Below are 14,957 nucleotides of genomic sequence, written 5' to 3'. Positions count from 1 at the left end.
GGCCAGGCACTGTGCTAACAGCCCTTTCCACACGATCCCAGATCCCATCTTATCTTCAGGGCCGAGCCCTGCCTTGGCCATGGCCAGACAAGGAGGCTGGCTGAGGCAGGCCTGGGCTGTTGGTGCACCCCAGGACGAAGTTGAAGGGAACAATGGGAGGAGGGGCCAGAGCTGAAGCCCTGGGCTCCGGAGCCTGCCACTGATCTGAAGCCGCAGCCCTGGGGCAGGTGACCGGACAGCAAAGGGGGGTCAGGCAGTCCATGGAGGCCTGAACAGTTTCACTTGCCGGATGGCAACTGGAGACCTTCAGAGGCACCTGTGACCCAGATCTCCCAAACTGACCAGCCTGGTCTCCCCAGAATTTATTTGGGGAGGAAAAGAGATGAATCAACGCTGGCACTTGTCATATATGCTGTGACATTTTCCGGGACAAGTGGCTACTTGCAAAGGCCATCCAACCCTTTAAGCCCTTTTCTGGCGGCACGAGAGGCATCTGGGGCTGATGAACTGGAGGACAGTGTGGAGGAAGGCCTCGAGGAACCAGCCTAAAGGCTTCTCAGCCGGTCCTGAGCTCTGGGGGCCCTGCTCGGGGCGGGGCTCCTGCAGTCTTCCCCAGCCTCATTTCAACAGATGGCAGAACAAATTCCTAATTAAGCTCAAGAAAGTTTCCGGCTCAGCACATTTATTTATGATTTTCCGGTCCCTTTGGTGCTCATTCTTCCCTTTTGTCTTCCTAGAACCCAAGTCGGCTTATTGCCACCCTGCGCTCCCGCTCGGCTCTCTTGGACCGTCTGGGCCCTAATCTGGGGAGAGGGAAGGGGCAGGGTGTGCGGGAGTGTGGGAAAGGAGGGAGGGTCACGGGGGGACACGGCCACACAGCTGCTTCTCAGAAGCAAGATGTAAAGGAGTTCATTGCAAATTGAAACTTGACGCAGACTTGCGGGGACAAACGGGGGTTTGGTGCTGTTAGAGTGCTAGAAAAATCACCTGGGGTGAGCCTGGCCCCCTTGCAAATGCTTAGTGGGCAGAACCCGCCCTCCCCGCAGTAGAGGCTGCCTGTCCGCTGGTCCTGGGCAGCTCCCTGGGATTCTGTCCCCTGCCTCGGCTCCTGATGCTGTGTGGGTGCCCGGGGCCATGATGAAGGAAACACCTCCCACCGGATCCACGGAGGAAAGGGCCCTGGTGGCTCCCACACCCCCAGCTGGGAATCAAAACCTAGGCTTGGCTACAATTTAGAGTTGACCTAACTGGGCAATTCTTTCACTTCAGAGGGTTCTGTGTCACACAGAGGTTTGCTTTCTAAGTGCAGGGGTCTGACGCTCTCAGGAAGTAAAAGGACTGTCTGCTCAGTCACCCGGAGCGCTCGAGCACGGGTCTGCAGAGAGGCCAGTGCCATCTGATTATCTCTTGGATCGAAGGGAGAGAAGAGACAAACGACTTGCATTGACAACAATGTCACCATGCAAACACGTGAGTGTGGAGGACCTTCACATGCCGGTCTCTCTCACAGGCCCTCTCTGCTGACAAGCACTCCTCCCCACCCACCCACCCCCCACCCCCGGCCCAGGGCGACCACCACCTTGCTCTGCAAAACGGTGTCACGAGGGGGCAGGACAGCCAGCCATGGTGGGTGGGGTGGGTGGGGAGGGGAACAGAGCAGTGTTCTAAAGCAATCTGAGCCACTGATTGCACTCTGTGAACCTGGTTCTGGGGAGGAGAGGGCTCGAACAGCAGCATGGAAGGGGGAAGGGCTGCTCTGAGAGGCTTTTGAGGTCCCGGGGGCCCTGCTGGCAACAGAAACTCAGTGCTTTCTCTGCAGGTGGGAGCCAAGCGCGGGCCAGGTCTCAGGTCTGGGGGATGTCTCATATCCTGCACACGGACAATCACTCTTTATTTCCTGTCAGCCTCCTCCTCCCGCTCTTGACCATCTCCTTCCTTTTAATGAATGTATTGCTCACCAGACGCAGGAAGGACTTGGTCACGCTCAACAGGCTCAGGGGTGTTTCGGAAGCTATGAACTGTCACTATCTGGGTAGCTCTCTTGTGGGCTGACACGGGGATCCATCATGGTGGCTAAAGCGAGGAGTCCTTCCACGTCTCTCTGCCCTGCCTCTACCCTCCCCCGTGGCTGTTGATGCAGCGGGTCAAGGACAGCCAATCCTAAGTGGGGGAGGGGCAAGACTTTCAGGACCTTGGGACCTGCCTGTAGGGAGCAGAGGAGGGCCAGGAAGAGAGGAGGAATTCTTTCCTCTGAGTACTGCTTTACTGAGAGAACTTTTCCTTCTGCAGGTCACTGGGGCTTTCACCTACTTCCTAGAAGCAGACTTGTAAGAAGAAGGGTGGAGAGCAGTGGCTGTGATCCCGGCTGATCCCAACTTTGGGAAGCCCTCCTGGCACACAAAAGGGTTCAATTCTAGCACCATACCCTTGGGGCCAGCGCGATCCTCATGTTCTAAGTAATGAGTTCTCATTTTCCCCCAGGTGGTCTTGTTACTTTAACCCAGGGCTTTGAGATGTGTGAATAACATTTGCAAACAGCACTGCACAGGTGCGTATAGGACTGGACCGGCTGAGCGGGGTAGGTAAGGAAGCCCGCCCCATCCAGGGATTGGACAAGTGCCCTCCTGCTCCCTGCACTTGGCTGGGTGATGAAAGACAGGTTTATCATGTTACAGAGGCCTCAAAGTTCACACAGCAGTGATCGGTCCTGCTCTCAATTCCTTGCAAGGAAAGACCGAGGTGGAAAGAAGTTACAGGCTGCTGCACTGGGCTCAAGGCAGGACTTCCCAGTGCTGACCACCATCCCTTCAGAGTGGAGCAGGGGCCTTCCTCACCACGAGCTCCTGGGCAAGAGGTCACTCTGTGTGCACGCTCGTGGAGCCTGCCCTTGGGGGAGCAGGGGCCTGTGCTGGATGCCTGCCATGGTCCCTTCCCATGGAGATACCAAGACCCCTATGACGCGGTGGCTCCTCACGTTGGGATCCTGTAATCCCGAGTAGAGTAGGCGGAACCAGAAGATCGGATGCGCCAGAATTGCCAGAAATCACTGTTATCAGAAGCTGCTCCGTGCTCGTCACGATCTAATCGAGTGCTGGCATGGCATGAGAAACAAGGTGCACCCTGAGTCCTGATGCTGGGTGAGGGAGCAGAGGCAGTGGCAGAGGAAGTAGAGAAGAGAGTCGGGAGGGAGGGGACACGACCCCGGGGTCCTCGGGGACTTCTGTGCCTGGGCAGGTGAGGTGCTGGAGGTGGGCAGACTCACTCTGCCAGGCCTCTCCATCACAACAGCAACAGTGTTCTATGCTTTTAGCCCAAAACAGGAATACAAATGATCCTGGAGCATGTGCCCGCCAACAGGGGCTGCAGGGACCCCACACCCTCTGGTCCTGGGTCTAAAGGGCTCAGCAGCGTGGACCTTCCAGAATGGTGCGGCGGAATGAATGAGCTCCCAACCACAAACCTGCTTTAGCGGGTAGAGACCCCTAAACTACCCCTGGGGACAGTGGTGCTCTTGTTCAGCAGGGCATCAGTCAAAAGGCATCATGGATAAGGTGTCTTTTCAGGCCCTGCTGGCCAGGAATGTGGAGGCGGCTGCCACAGCCCACTGGGTTTTTGACTGCCACACGGTGCACCCATGAGAAGGCAGAGCAGTGCCGCTCTTGTGGCCTGAGGGAGCAGAGACAGACCCGGGAGTGTAGGAGCCTTGGCCCAGCCTGTGGGTTTTGGTGGGGGGGGGGGGGGGGCGGCACACGTGGGTGTGTGAAAAAGGCTGGGCTTAGCTCTGGCTCTGTCCCCACTATGTGATCCTGAAGTCGGTACTGTATTTCCACACTACTGAAAAGGTGGGCAGAGTCCCTGCATCCTCTTGGCCTTTAAGAGCCCAAGGAACCCCTGCCACATTCCAGCTATGCCGCGAGGGCTCACACACGCTCGGAACGGGTAAGGGAAGGGCAAGGGGAGAAAGGACAGACTCGAGACGTTTCTCACTCACCAACCCATCTCATCAGGGAGGTCAGGATCTGCAGGTACTTGGTCTTCTGGACGTCAAAGAAGGTGAAGGGACCAAGGAGGAGAGTGAAGACAGCCTGTAATGACAAAAACTAGCATGAGGGGGTGAAGGGGCTGGGTGCACGTGTGGGAAGGACACGCCGCCCATGCAGCCTCTGCCCGCGGTGGGCACCTGGACCCACGAGGCTCCCTGGTGGCAAACAGCATCAAGTGGTGCATTCCCCTGGGTGCAACAGAAATCCAGAGCCCTGCCGTCAGCTGTTCCTCATGCCTCCCGTCCAGAGACTACCTTCTGGGCTAGCCCTAGGCGACAACCCAGGGACATTGTCGGCTACTTCTCTTCAACAAACGCTGAGGGGTTCCTGGACCAGGCACACAGCTGGGCACGAAAACCAATTCGGTGTGAGACGACAGGGAGATGAAGATCTGAAAGGAAGCCCAGGTGTGCCTCAGGCCCCCAGAGTCTACTGGAAAGAAAGGACCGGGGAGGACGGGACACAGGGGCCCTGACAACACAGCGCTGTGGAGACAATACCGTTCTGAAGGCTTCAGAGGAAAGAAGTCATCAGGATGTCGTTAATCAGCAATGTTTATAACTTGAAGAGAAGGGAAAACCTGGAGAGCCAGAGCCAGTGGCTTCCAGGGCAAATCTCTCAGAGGAACGTCCTGGACCAAGAAGAGAACGGGCCACAGCCAGGAAAACGGGGAGATGAGTGTGGGGCTCAGTTCTCTTTCCCTTTGGAGAACAGGGAAAAGAAATTAAGAAAAAAAAGAAATCAAGCTCTGTCTTAGAAAACCAGTCTGGGGGAAATCTGAACCCTCTGTGCAAAAGAAAATGGGGGTAAAACCTGGCACAGCAGAGCTGGGCTGGGGGCTGAGGGAAGGTTAGGATTTCCTGCCAAATTGGATGCTCGGGGAGCAGAGAATTAAAAGCTGCTGGTTGGAGTTATGATGATGGGACCATTTCCAATCTGCCACTTCGGAAGCAGCAGAGGCATCAGACCTTATTAACATTTACACTGCGCCATTTTATCACGTTAATGCTAATGACACTCGCCAGAGGTGCGGCAGGCGGCAGAGGCCCGAATGTGGGGAGCAGGGCCCGCTTTGGGGAGTCAGGCTCTGGCCCTGTGATCTGGGTGAAGATATCACAGCTGCTCAGCCTGGCGGCCAGTCCCCCGCTCCCTGGCTCCCCCGTGACAGGGTGACAGGCAGGCGGGCGCTGGCGGAAGGGGGGCTGTGCCCGTCCCTCCCCCACCCCCAACCCCAAGGAGAGCAGGATGTGGGACAAGCTGTGACCTCTTATCCAAGTCCATTATCACTGTGAGAATGAATGACACCAAAGACTAAAGTAGTGCTTAAGGAGAAGGCTCTAATTAGCTGGGGAACAAGGCCTCCAGGAGGGCTCCAGGGCTGGGAGACTTCTGGAAAGGGCTTTCTGCTGGGGGCCTGCAGCCAGCTCTGCTTCTGTCAGGAGGAGGCGAAGCATTGCCATTAGGCTAGGGGTGCTGGGGGGGAGGAGCAGAGAGGGGGGAACACGGCGGGGTGGGGTGGGGGGCGGTGTCCCCTGCAGGCCAGGACTCAGTGAGGCAGAATCACCAGCCCCGCAGAGCAAGCCGGCTTTTGCAGCAGCATCAGCCCGGCGTTTTGGAAAATAACCACTTTAGGGAAACTTCAACAGAATTTCTTTTTTGAAGGCTGGGAGAGGGAGGGTCTTGAGGAATTATCGACAAAGCCACTTGCCACAAATCTCTCCAAATAACCATGACCTGCCCCAAACTGGACTCCTGGCACATCCAGGCAGGCGTGGGCACTCCACCTCTGACCTGTGATGCCCACTGGACACGCTGGATGTTTTCTCAGGGTGCCGGCGTGGGGGGGGGGGCGCTACGTGGGAGGCCAGATCTCATCTTTGAAGCCTAAGGAATGGCTTTTAGAGGGCTCTGCTACGTAAAGCCGGGGGGCGGGGCAGTGCAGGAGAACCAGCCCCCACGACGATGACGGGCAGGGAATCTTGCTACTGCAGCCTGCACAGGTCCCTCCCCAGATGCTAGAGCCCCCTCCCTGGCAGCTGTCTACCACCATCCACTTTCTGCATGAGGACAAGGTTTAACAACACCCTGCAGGGTGGGATCCCAGCCCACCTGAGAGCTTCCCTCTAGTTAAACACATCAAGCAGACAGCCACATCCCAAAAAGGTCGAGTAGAAGTGTGTGCGAGGTGCCATCTGTGTGATGGGGAACAGGAGTCTAGACGGGCGCGGAATGAGGGTCCCCACCTGCCTGGCACTCCCACATCCGGTCCTAGGGACCGCAGTGGGGACTGGCAGCGAGGGTTTCTTCTGGAAGACCCGGTCAACAGCTGTGACACCCACGGCGGGGACGGCGGCTGGGATGTGGTTTCTTCCAGCGCTCAGGAGCACAGACTGACGGCATCGCTCGGGAAGCACAGGGCAAAAGCGCACGGACCGCCACACAGCAGCCCTCGAGTGGCGGCGAGCTCACGCGTCGTTAGGGGGGGGCTCAGACGAGACACACGGCACAGGCTGGGCTAATTAAGGAACAGGTGTCCTCTGCAAATTAGTTAGAGCCAGACTCGGCGCCCGCAGGGGCCGGCATCCAGAGCCGGAAAGGACACCGCCGTGAGGCTGCCCGGTCCTGGGAAGAAAGGGGGCGTGGGAGGAGAAACAGCCCCCGTGTTCCCATGGTCTAGCGGGGACAGAGTTCATCTCTGAATGCTGAACGGCCAAGCGTGGCACCTTCTGTTTTCCCTTTCCTTTTTCAAAAAGAAGAGATAAAAAGCCAAAAGACAGCCTATCCTCTTGGGTCTTCTCGTCTAGCCCACATGACATTATGAATTAGCTGGCTCCTGAGCAAGTGTCCAACCCCCAAATGCCATTGATCAGTTCAAACTCAGACTCTGTTCAAGGACTCTCCGAGCCCGACTCATCACAGGAGGCAGAGACACCAACTGCTGCAGACAGATGCGTTTTGTAAAAAGAAAAAATAAAGAACCATTCTCTGGTTTCTAACTAAATCTTCAAACTGGCCACTGGGAAAAAAGGTCTGAGACAGACCTGAGAGGGTGCAATGGGGGCCGCTCGGGTCTCTTCTTGGGTCGGTGAGTTTAAATGTGCACCTAAGGCCCCACGGCAACCTTGCCAGTCTTGATGGACGCAAGGCAGTTCACGCTGCTAATGAAACCCCAGCAATGTTTGGGCGTGGCTCTTCCAGTGTCCTGGTGGCACTCCAAAGGTAACACGGCTGCCTCCCTTCTGTGTCCCCCATATAGGCTAAGCACATCCAGTTGTGCCAGCTCCAAACTTCCAACAACCCCTCACTCCTTCCTTACTCTGTGCTAGTGCCTCGTGACTACTGTAATTTGGTGGCTTAAAACCACAGAAATGTATTTGTCACCATCCTGGAGGGGAAGCGGAGCATACAGCATGGGCCCCTGACCTTGTGTGGGTGGGGCTGTGGTGGGGGCACCCAGGTGAACGTCACAGACAAAATGATACCTAAAGTAAGAGGAATCAGGTAGGCAAAGGTCTGGGGAGAGTTCAGGACGATCCCTCGGGGAATCTGCCCCATCCTTCTGACCCTGTCCTCTCCCTCCTGGGCCCAGAGCCAGCTGGTGCCAGTGTCATCTCCCACACTCAGCCCCAGCCACACCTGCATCTTTCTTGTGCAATTCTCAAGGGCTTGTCATTTTGGAGATGACAAAGTCCAGTGGCCCATGATCTGGCTCCAGCCATCTTTTTCAACCTTGTCTCTGAAGACACTGCCCCCAGAACCTACTAGCCAGCAGTCCCAGGCTGCACTGCGAGTCTCTGATGTGCCCAGAGCCTCCAGCCGTCGGGCCTTTGCTCGGCAAGCTCCACTTCTGCTGGCCAAAGTTCTACTCCTGGTCCCAGTCCAAAGTCCACTCCTGCTCCCAGCTGTTGTCTTCCGCTTCCCCTCCCTGGAATCAGCCATGCCTCCTCCCCCAGGGGTCCTCTCTGGCTCCACCAGGGTAGCAGCTGCCGCTCCTGCACATCCACATTCCCACAGTGCTGGGCACGGTGCCCCCCATGGGAGGGCTGACCCGACTGTGCACACCCCAGAGGACCGGGCTGGCAGGAGGCGGCACATTTCCTCCAGAAATGAGACCCAAGGACCAGGGAATAGAGACCCAGCCCTCGGCCTGCCAGAGGCGGGAAGGGAATCCCCTCCTTAAAACCAGTCTGAGGGACGTGGGAAAGGCTGGTGTGGGCTGCACTTAGGGATTCCCAGCACAGGACGGTGGCTCTGCTGAGACCCCGAAGCCCAGATGCTCATGCCCGCACGAGCTGGCTGGCGTCTGGGAACTGAAGGCTACCTGCTACCTCAGGCCGCCACCTTCCTGCTGAGAGTGGTTCAGAGCTATCTGAGCAGCCAGGCCTCAGCCACGGAATGGGAGAAAACACCTGCCACTCAAGACAGCGGGTCTTTGCCTCAGAAACCCTCGAGTCGGAGCGGCCGAGGCTGAGCCACACTCACCACCTGCCTCCGCCGTCTTGAGTTCTTCTAACTCCACAACCCACTCACAGAAGAAAGGCTCCCCTGACACAACTCCACCTTGTTTTGCCCACAGAACGAGCCCAGGACTGGCTGCAGGTCATGTCCTTTGCCAAGTGTATGGGACGGGGAGGCAGGAGTGGGTGCGTCGGTGCAGGAGCACAAAAGCACGGCAGCCTGATTGCCATCTCCCCGGGCCCAAATCCCCTGCAGGGTTAGCTGGTCAGGGAAACCACGTGGATGTTGGAAGCTGCTGCTGGTTCCACTCAAAAGCCCGTTCCTGCATCTGGTTGCCGTGTTCTGTCCGGTCAATCGCTGCCTCATGTCCGCGCTGCCCCGTGAGACGTCACTCCCTGATGCCGCAGGTTCGTGGCGCTTTGCAAAGTGTGCTCGCACGTGGGGGCGCCTGGGTGGCTCAGTCGGTTAAGCTTCAGACTTCGGCTCAGGTCATGATCTCGCGGTTCGTGAGTTCGAGCTCCAAGTTGGGCTCTCTTCTGTCAGCGCAGAGCCTGCTTCTGATCCTCTGTTCCTCTCTCTTTCTCTCTGCCCCCTCCCCTGCTTGCGTTCTCTCTCTCTCTCTCTCTCAAAAATAAACATTAAAAAAACAACAGCAAAAAACAAAGTGCTCACACGTGCGGTCTCGTGTCCTGTTCCCGGCCATCTGTGAGGTCACCAGGCAGGTGACGATGCCTCATTTTAGCGATGAGGGGGCTGAGGGACCAGGGAGGTGTGCAGACAGTACAAAAGTGGTGGGGGTTGGGGGGGTGAGGAGCGGAAGTCTCCTGACCCTGTCCCCCCAACCGCTGCGATCCCTGTACGCCGCATCCTGTTGGGCTGTCTTTGCAGCACCTCCTATCCCCACATCACACTACTCAGCCTCATGCCTTTACCCTCATGATTCCACCTGCTGGCACAGAACTCCCCTTTCCACCTCCCTCACTCCCATCACCTTCGAAGCTCTGCTGGGGGGCCAGTCTCCTCCACAAGTTCCTCCTCCCTGGGGCCCTTGCCTGGATTACCAAATGCACAGTCAGTACCACATTACCGAATTCTGGTAGGTTCTGAGTTGCTCCTTTCTCATGGGTTGATTTTGTGCACACATCGCCCCCACCCCCAGCAGAGTACCAGCACCATGATGGCAAGGACTGTGTCCCTGTTCGCCCCAATACCTAGGAAGGCTTGGCACACGTGAGATGCCCAATGAGCACCTGCAGAATATGGTGAATTTGGAGGAGGCGGCGGCTGGTGGACAGGTGTTACCTTGGAGTGGAAGAAGAGGCAACCCCAGCCTTGCTGACTTGCCTCGTACCCTCCACCGGTCCCTCCTGCCACTGGCAGCATCTGAGCAGAGTGCACGGTGCACGGGCGGGCAAGTAACCCCCTCTGCCTGAGAGCGGTTTACGGTGTCAGGGAAAAAAAAAAAATTCTCTTCCCCAAAGAGCTGTGAAATCAACATACTCTGATTTAGGAAGAGCAAATTAAAACAGTGTTTGCTCTGAGAGTACCCACTGGTTTCAAAAGAGAAGGATATTCAGCCCTAACAAGGAGAAAAGGCCCCTCTGAGAAGAGCCTGGGGCTCTCGGCTGCCCTCCGTCAGCCACACCTCCCTGGACCCCAGCAATGAAGGGGCTCGGATCCTGGGGGGCTGTGACCACTCTGTGAATCTGCCTGGCCCCTCAGAAGGGGTGACATCCGAGAAGAAACCTATGCCAGAAACCTAAAGGTCGTCGAGGAAACGACTCATTCCCTGCCCACCTCTGGGAGACTGCAGACTCAGAGGTGCCTGTCACAGATGGCTACTCACCAGTCCTTGTCTTACAAAACAAAATTAAAGCCCCACATCCTGTTTGCTGTCACTTCTTCTCCTGCTGGGAAGAGGCGCGGCGGACCGCAGCTTCTGATCGGAACTTAAACTTGGGTGAACTTCAACAGCACCCCTAGTCCACTTCACTCCCCTCCAAACAAGAGCAGGGGCGGGGGGTCGGGGGAGAGGGCGTGCTGTTCAGGGGGGAAAGGGAAGACAGGAGAGAACAAGGTGCTGAAGCGACGGCCACCATACAGAACAAATGTCCTAAGAACCTCTGAGCAAGTCCACGGGACAAAGATGGATGCACCAATTACCTCCTGTGACAAGGGGTGGGGAGGAAACCTAGCAGAGAAGCAGACAGCTGACTGTCGATCCGGCCGGGGAGGGCTCTGTCTCCCGACCTAGACATAAGCAAAGGGGCAGCATCCCGAGGGGACGAAGGCCAAATGGTCAAGGAAGCCAGCAGTTCCAGCGAAGCATGAAGGTGATGCTTCTGCGGTGTTCTCTGGCTCCTGGGGTCGAGAGGAACCATGGAGCTGAGGGAGGTGGGGCAACCTGGCTGAGGCTCCTACAAATACGGACGAGGTGGCGGCCGGGAGACCTGCTAGATGGGCCAGTTCCCCGAGTGCCTGCAGGGTTATTTAGTTCCTTTAAAAGTGAGGGCCAACAATAGCCAAATTATGGAAAGAGCCTGAATGTCCATCAACTGACGAACGGATAAAGAAGACGTGGTTTATATATACAATGGAATGCTATTTGGCAGTGAGAAAGAATGAAATCTGGCCACTTGCAGCAACGTGGATGGAACTGGAGGGTATTACGCTGAGTGACATAAGTCAGGCAGAGAAAGACAGTTACCATATGTTTTCAATCATATGTGGATCCTGAGAAAGAAACTTAACAGAGAACCATGGGGGAGGAGAAGGGGGAAAAAAGTTACAGAGAGGGAGGGAGGCAAACCATAAGAGACTTAAATACTGAGAACAGGGGCGCCTGGGTGGTGCAGTCGGTTAAGCGTCTGACTTCAGCCAGGTCACGATCTCGCGGTCTGTGAGTTCGAGCCCCGCGTCAGGCTCTGGGCTGATGGCTCAGAGCCTGGAGCCTGTTTCTGATTCTGTGTCTCCCTCTCCCTCTGCCCCTCCCCCGTTCATGCTCTGTCTCTCTCTGTCCCAAAAATAAATAAACGTTGAAAAAAAAATTAAAAAAAAAAAAGAATAAAAAAAAATACTGAGAACTGAGGGTTAACGGGGGGTGGGGGAGAGGGGAAAGTGTGTGATGGGTATTGAAGAGGGCACTTGTTGGGATGAGCACTGGGGGTTGTATGGCAACCAGTCTGACAATAAATTATATTTAGTATAAAAAAAATGAGGTCTTTGGGGCTCATCTGCTTGTAGCTCCCACAGGGCAGTGAGATAGAGCTTCCACGAGGATTCAGGTATCAGCAGCTTCCTCTGCACTTCACCTATCAGCTCCCGGAGTTTGTTTCATTCATTTATTTAGAGAGGGGGAGGGATAGAGAGGGACGGAGGGAAGATGAATGGGGGAGGGGCAGAGAGCGAGGTGGGGGGAGAGAGAATCCCAAGCAGGCTCTGCACTGTCAGTGTGGAGCCTGATGCGGGGCTCAAACCCATGAACTGTGAGATCATGACCTGAGCCAAAACCAAGAGTCAGAGGCTCAACCGACTGAGCCACCCAGGGACCCCAAGCTCCCAGAGTTTCAACATAAAAGACTAGCTGATCCATCTGGAGCCTTTTTTGGTCTAGCATTTGGGGTAGGTGGGTGGGGGCTTGATTTCTCTATTAGTGTAGCAGGAATGACAAGTAACAAGTCTTGAAGGGGAATGGTGACATACTGCCTGGTCTGCCCTCAACACGCAGGGCTGACCAGGGGCGTGGTGTTGGCATGAGCAGGGCTCAGGACTGCTGGCTCAGGCAAAGGCAGGGCCATGTGGGGGCACAGCGGAGCTCTGGACTGATCCCGGAGGCGATCTCTAATGATAAAAGAAATGAACGCCCAGCTTACAGGGCCGTCTTCGTTCCAGGGTGCTAGGGGTTAAGAGTTAATTGGGGTTAATGAGAACACAGCATGAACCCATCCCTAAACGGGAAGTGAACTTTCCAGGCGTCCTTGAAGTGCGTGAAGAAATGTTCAAGGATTCTATTTTTATTTCTCAAGTGGCTGTGAACATTTTGGTTTGGGAGTTTTTATTTTCTCAACTTGAATGACAATGTCTGGAGATTTATCCGCAAAAAGGAGGGGAGCCTGGAGTCAGCGAGGGACCGCCGGGGGGACCACAGGTTTCAGGGCCACGTGCGCAGGGCAGGTGTTCGCATCCTGACACTGCCCTGGCTAACCTTGAGACCCTGGAGCATTAATGAACTTCTCAAAGCACATCACGTGTGCACAGGTGTTCAACAAACATCAGCACTGGCCATCTGACCCCAAGAGTATCGGCACCCAACCGTGTTATTGCACCCACGCTTATCAGTCCACCAGACACCCCGGGTGGGGGACTGCAAACAGAGCCCAAGTGAGGACCTCCAGCCAAAGAACGTCAGGTCACTACTACTCCTGTGCCCGAGTTTAGTAATGGTCCAAATCCTCTGTGGGGGAGTTCAAGTTCTTCCGAACCAGACAGAAAGGATCAGCCATCACGCAGAGGACGGAGAGCGCCTGACAACAGGCAGAGGCCCCGGTGGTCAAGCCCAAGGAACCATTATCACAGCTCACTTGCCAAAACCCTGCGATGAGACGCACCATCTAGAGGAGGGCGTCTGGGTTCCACAGAAGGATCGGTGTTTTCACGTGAAACTCCGAGCGGCCACTTTCCGAAGGCCCAGCTCCGCGAGGGGCTGGCCCAGAGCAGCACCTGTGGAGCCTCGCTGTGGGAGAGGGCTCTGCCGGGACAGGCTGCTGCATTTCAGACACCAGCCCAACCACAATGGGGATGCGGCCAACCTTCGCCCAACCATTACTCGGTGGAGAACGAGTCATAGAGCCAGCTGGAGGCCGGATGCCTCTTTCAGCACACCTGGCCACCCACAGCACAGATGCGCGTCGGCCCAACGCCCCCCCCAGAACGTGCTGCATCTTACTATCCCTGCGCCACCCCACCCTCCCAAACCCTCACCTAGAAGGGATCGAGAGATTGCAGACTCAGGTAATGCCTGAAAATAAAAATGGAGAGCTGACGCCCAAGGACTCTAAAACAGTGTGTGTTCCTAGAGCACACGCTCTTCTCCGGCTATCACCTCATGACACCCTGCAGCAGAAAACCAAGTCCACTCCCATCAAACAAGTCAGCCCCACTCAGAATGAGTGAGTGTGGAGACACGCAATACCCGCAAAAGTCAAGTGTGTACTTGCTGGAAGATGCCGGGCCCCAAGCAAAGGCAATAACGGGCCCAAAGGTAAAGACTCTTCAGGGCGTCCTCATGCGGCCCCTGAGCTACAGGACAGAGGCAAGTAACCAAACCGACACCGCAGCCGATCAGACCAGGATCAGGAGGAAAGCCTTGTCCCTCTGCTGGTCAACTGAGAAGACGGGGAGACTCTGGGGCACCTTCCCCGCAGAGCAGGAGGCTGGCCAGTGAGGTCACACCTGAACAACTTTTGCTGAAATACTGGGGAAACAGGATTTGTCTCGATATGGGGGTGGGGGGTTGGGAGAATGACTTCCAGGAGAAACCATGGATGGGGGCGCTGCTCCCAAGGCTGCACACGCAGACAGCTCCAGCTGTCACAAGCCCAGCATGCCCCCTCCCAGAGGCATGCTGGGGCCAGCACGGAAGAGAACAGAGGAGAAACTCCAGACTGAGAGCTCAGGGAATGGCTTGCTGGAGGCCAGCAGGAGAGTGACAGCCACAACACAGGCTGCAACACCCCTGGACCACCCCTGGCCAACACCTGAGGAGCCTGGGTGACGCTGTTCCCTGGGTTCCCAGCACCGTCAGCCTGGAGACAGCCAGGGTGCTCACAAGGCACTTCCTGCTCCGGGTTAGTCCCCAAACACACCAAGTGAAAAGCCGCCTGTGACTGACAGTTGAAAGCATTTCCATGTCCCCTGCTCCAAATCTTCAGCTTTTTTCTCAAAGCAACTGGAAATAAGGCAGATGCAGAAAAGGACCCAGATAACGTCCTTCTCTGAACCCTCTGCCCTAAACAGCCCCTGCCCTGCTTCGATGAAACAGAAATTCTTAGTTAGGGACCTGAGGTCTGTAACCTGCGTTTACGGTTTTCCCTCTGGGAGGCAAAAGAAAGAAAGAGAGGGAAAAAAAAAACGCATCTCCTCCTGAACCCATAGATGGCAAAAAACAAGTATCAGGAAACTCATTCCAAGTTTCAGTCGTCAAGGAGCATGATGTCTCACTGAGGAGCCTGGCTGCTGAACTCTGTGCTAAAGACGTGTGGTTCAAAGAGCTACCTGGGAGAGAAAGGTCACGACCCATGGCAGGGCTCCCTCAGTACCGGGAGGCCTGGCTGTGCACCCCCCAGGAAACGACTCACGTGCTGTGACCGCCACCGGACGGTCATCTTTCTAGAAGGCATGCCGTGGCTCTCAGGCATCTGTCTCCACCACTGCGTCGTGATCCCCTGCCCCGGCCTC

General features: G+C 56.1%; 1 protein-coding gene across 4 annotated transcripts in view; it reads right to left on the bottom strand.

Annotated features, from left to right (window-relative positions):
- TMEM104 (transmembrane protein 104) overlaps positions 1 to 14,957 on the bottom strand; it is a 59,483-nt gene that overhangs the window by 14,698 nt on the left and 29,828 nt on the right. For all 4 annotated transcript variants that reach the window (XM_043585189.1, XM_043585190.1, XM_043585187.1 and 1 more), the window contains exon 9: positions 3,992 to 4,085. In XM_043585189.1, coding sequence (XP_043441124.1) covers positions 3,992 to 4,085 — 94 coding nt within the window. The remainder of the gene's footprint in view (positions 1 to 3,991; positions 4,086 to 14,957) is intronic.

This window comes from Prionailurus bengalensis, chromosome E1, assembly GCF_016509475.1.
Source record: "Prionailurus bengalensis isolate Pbe53 chromosome E1, Fcat_Pben_1.1_paternal_pri, whole genome shotgun sequence".
In the NCBI taxonomy this organism is placed as follows: domain Eukaryota; kingdom Metazoa; phylum Chordata; class Mammalia; order Carnivora; family Felidae; genus Prionailurus; species Prionailurus bengalensis.
This window is presented reverse-complemented; position numbering and strand designations above follow the sequence as displayed.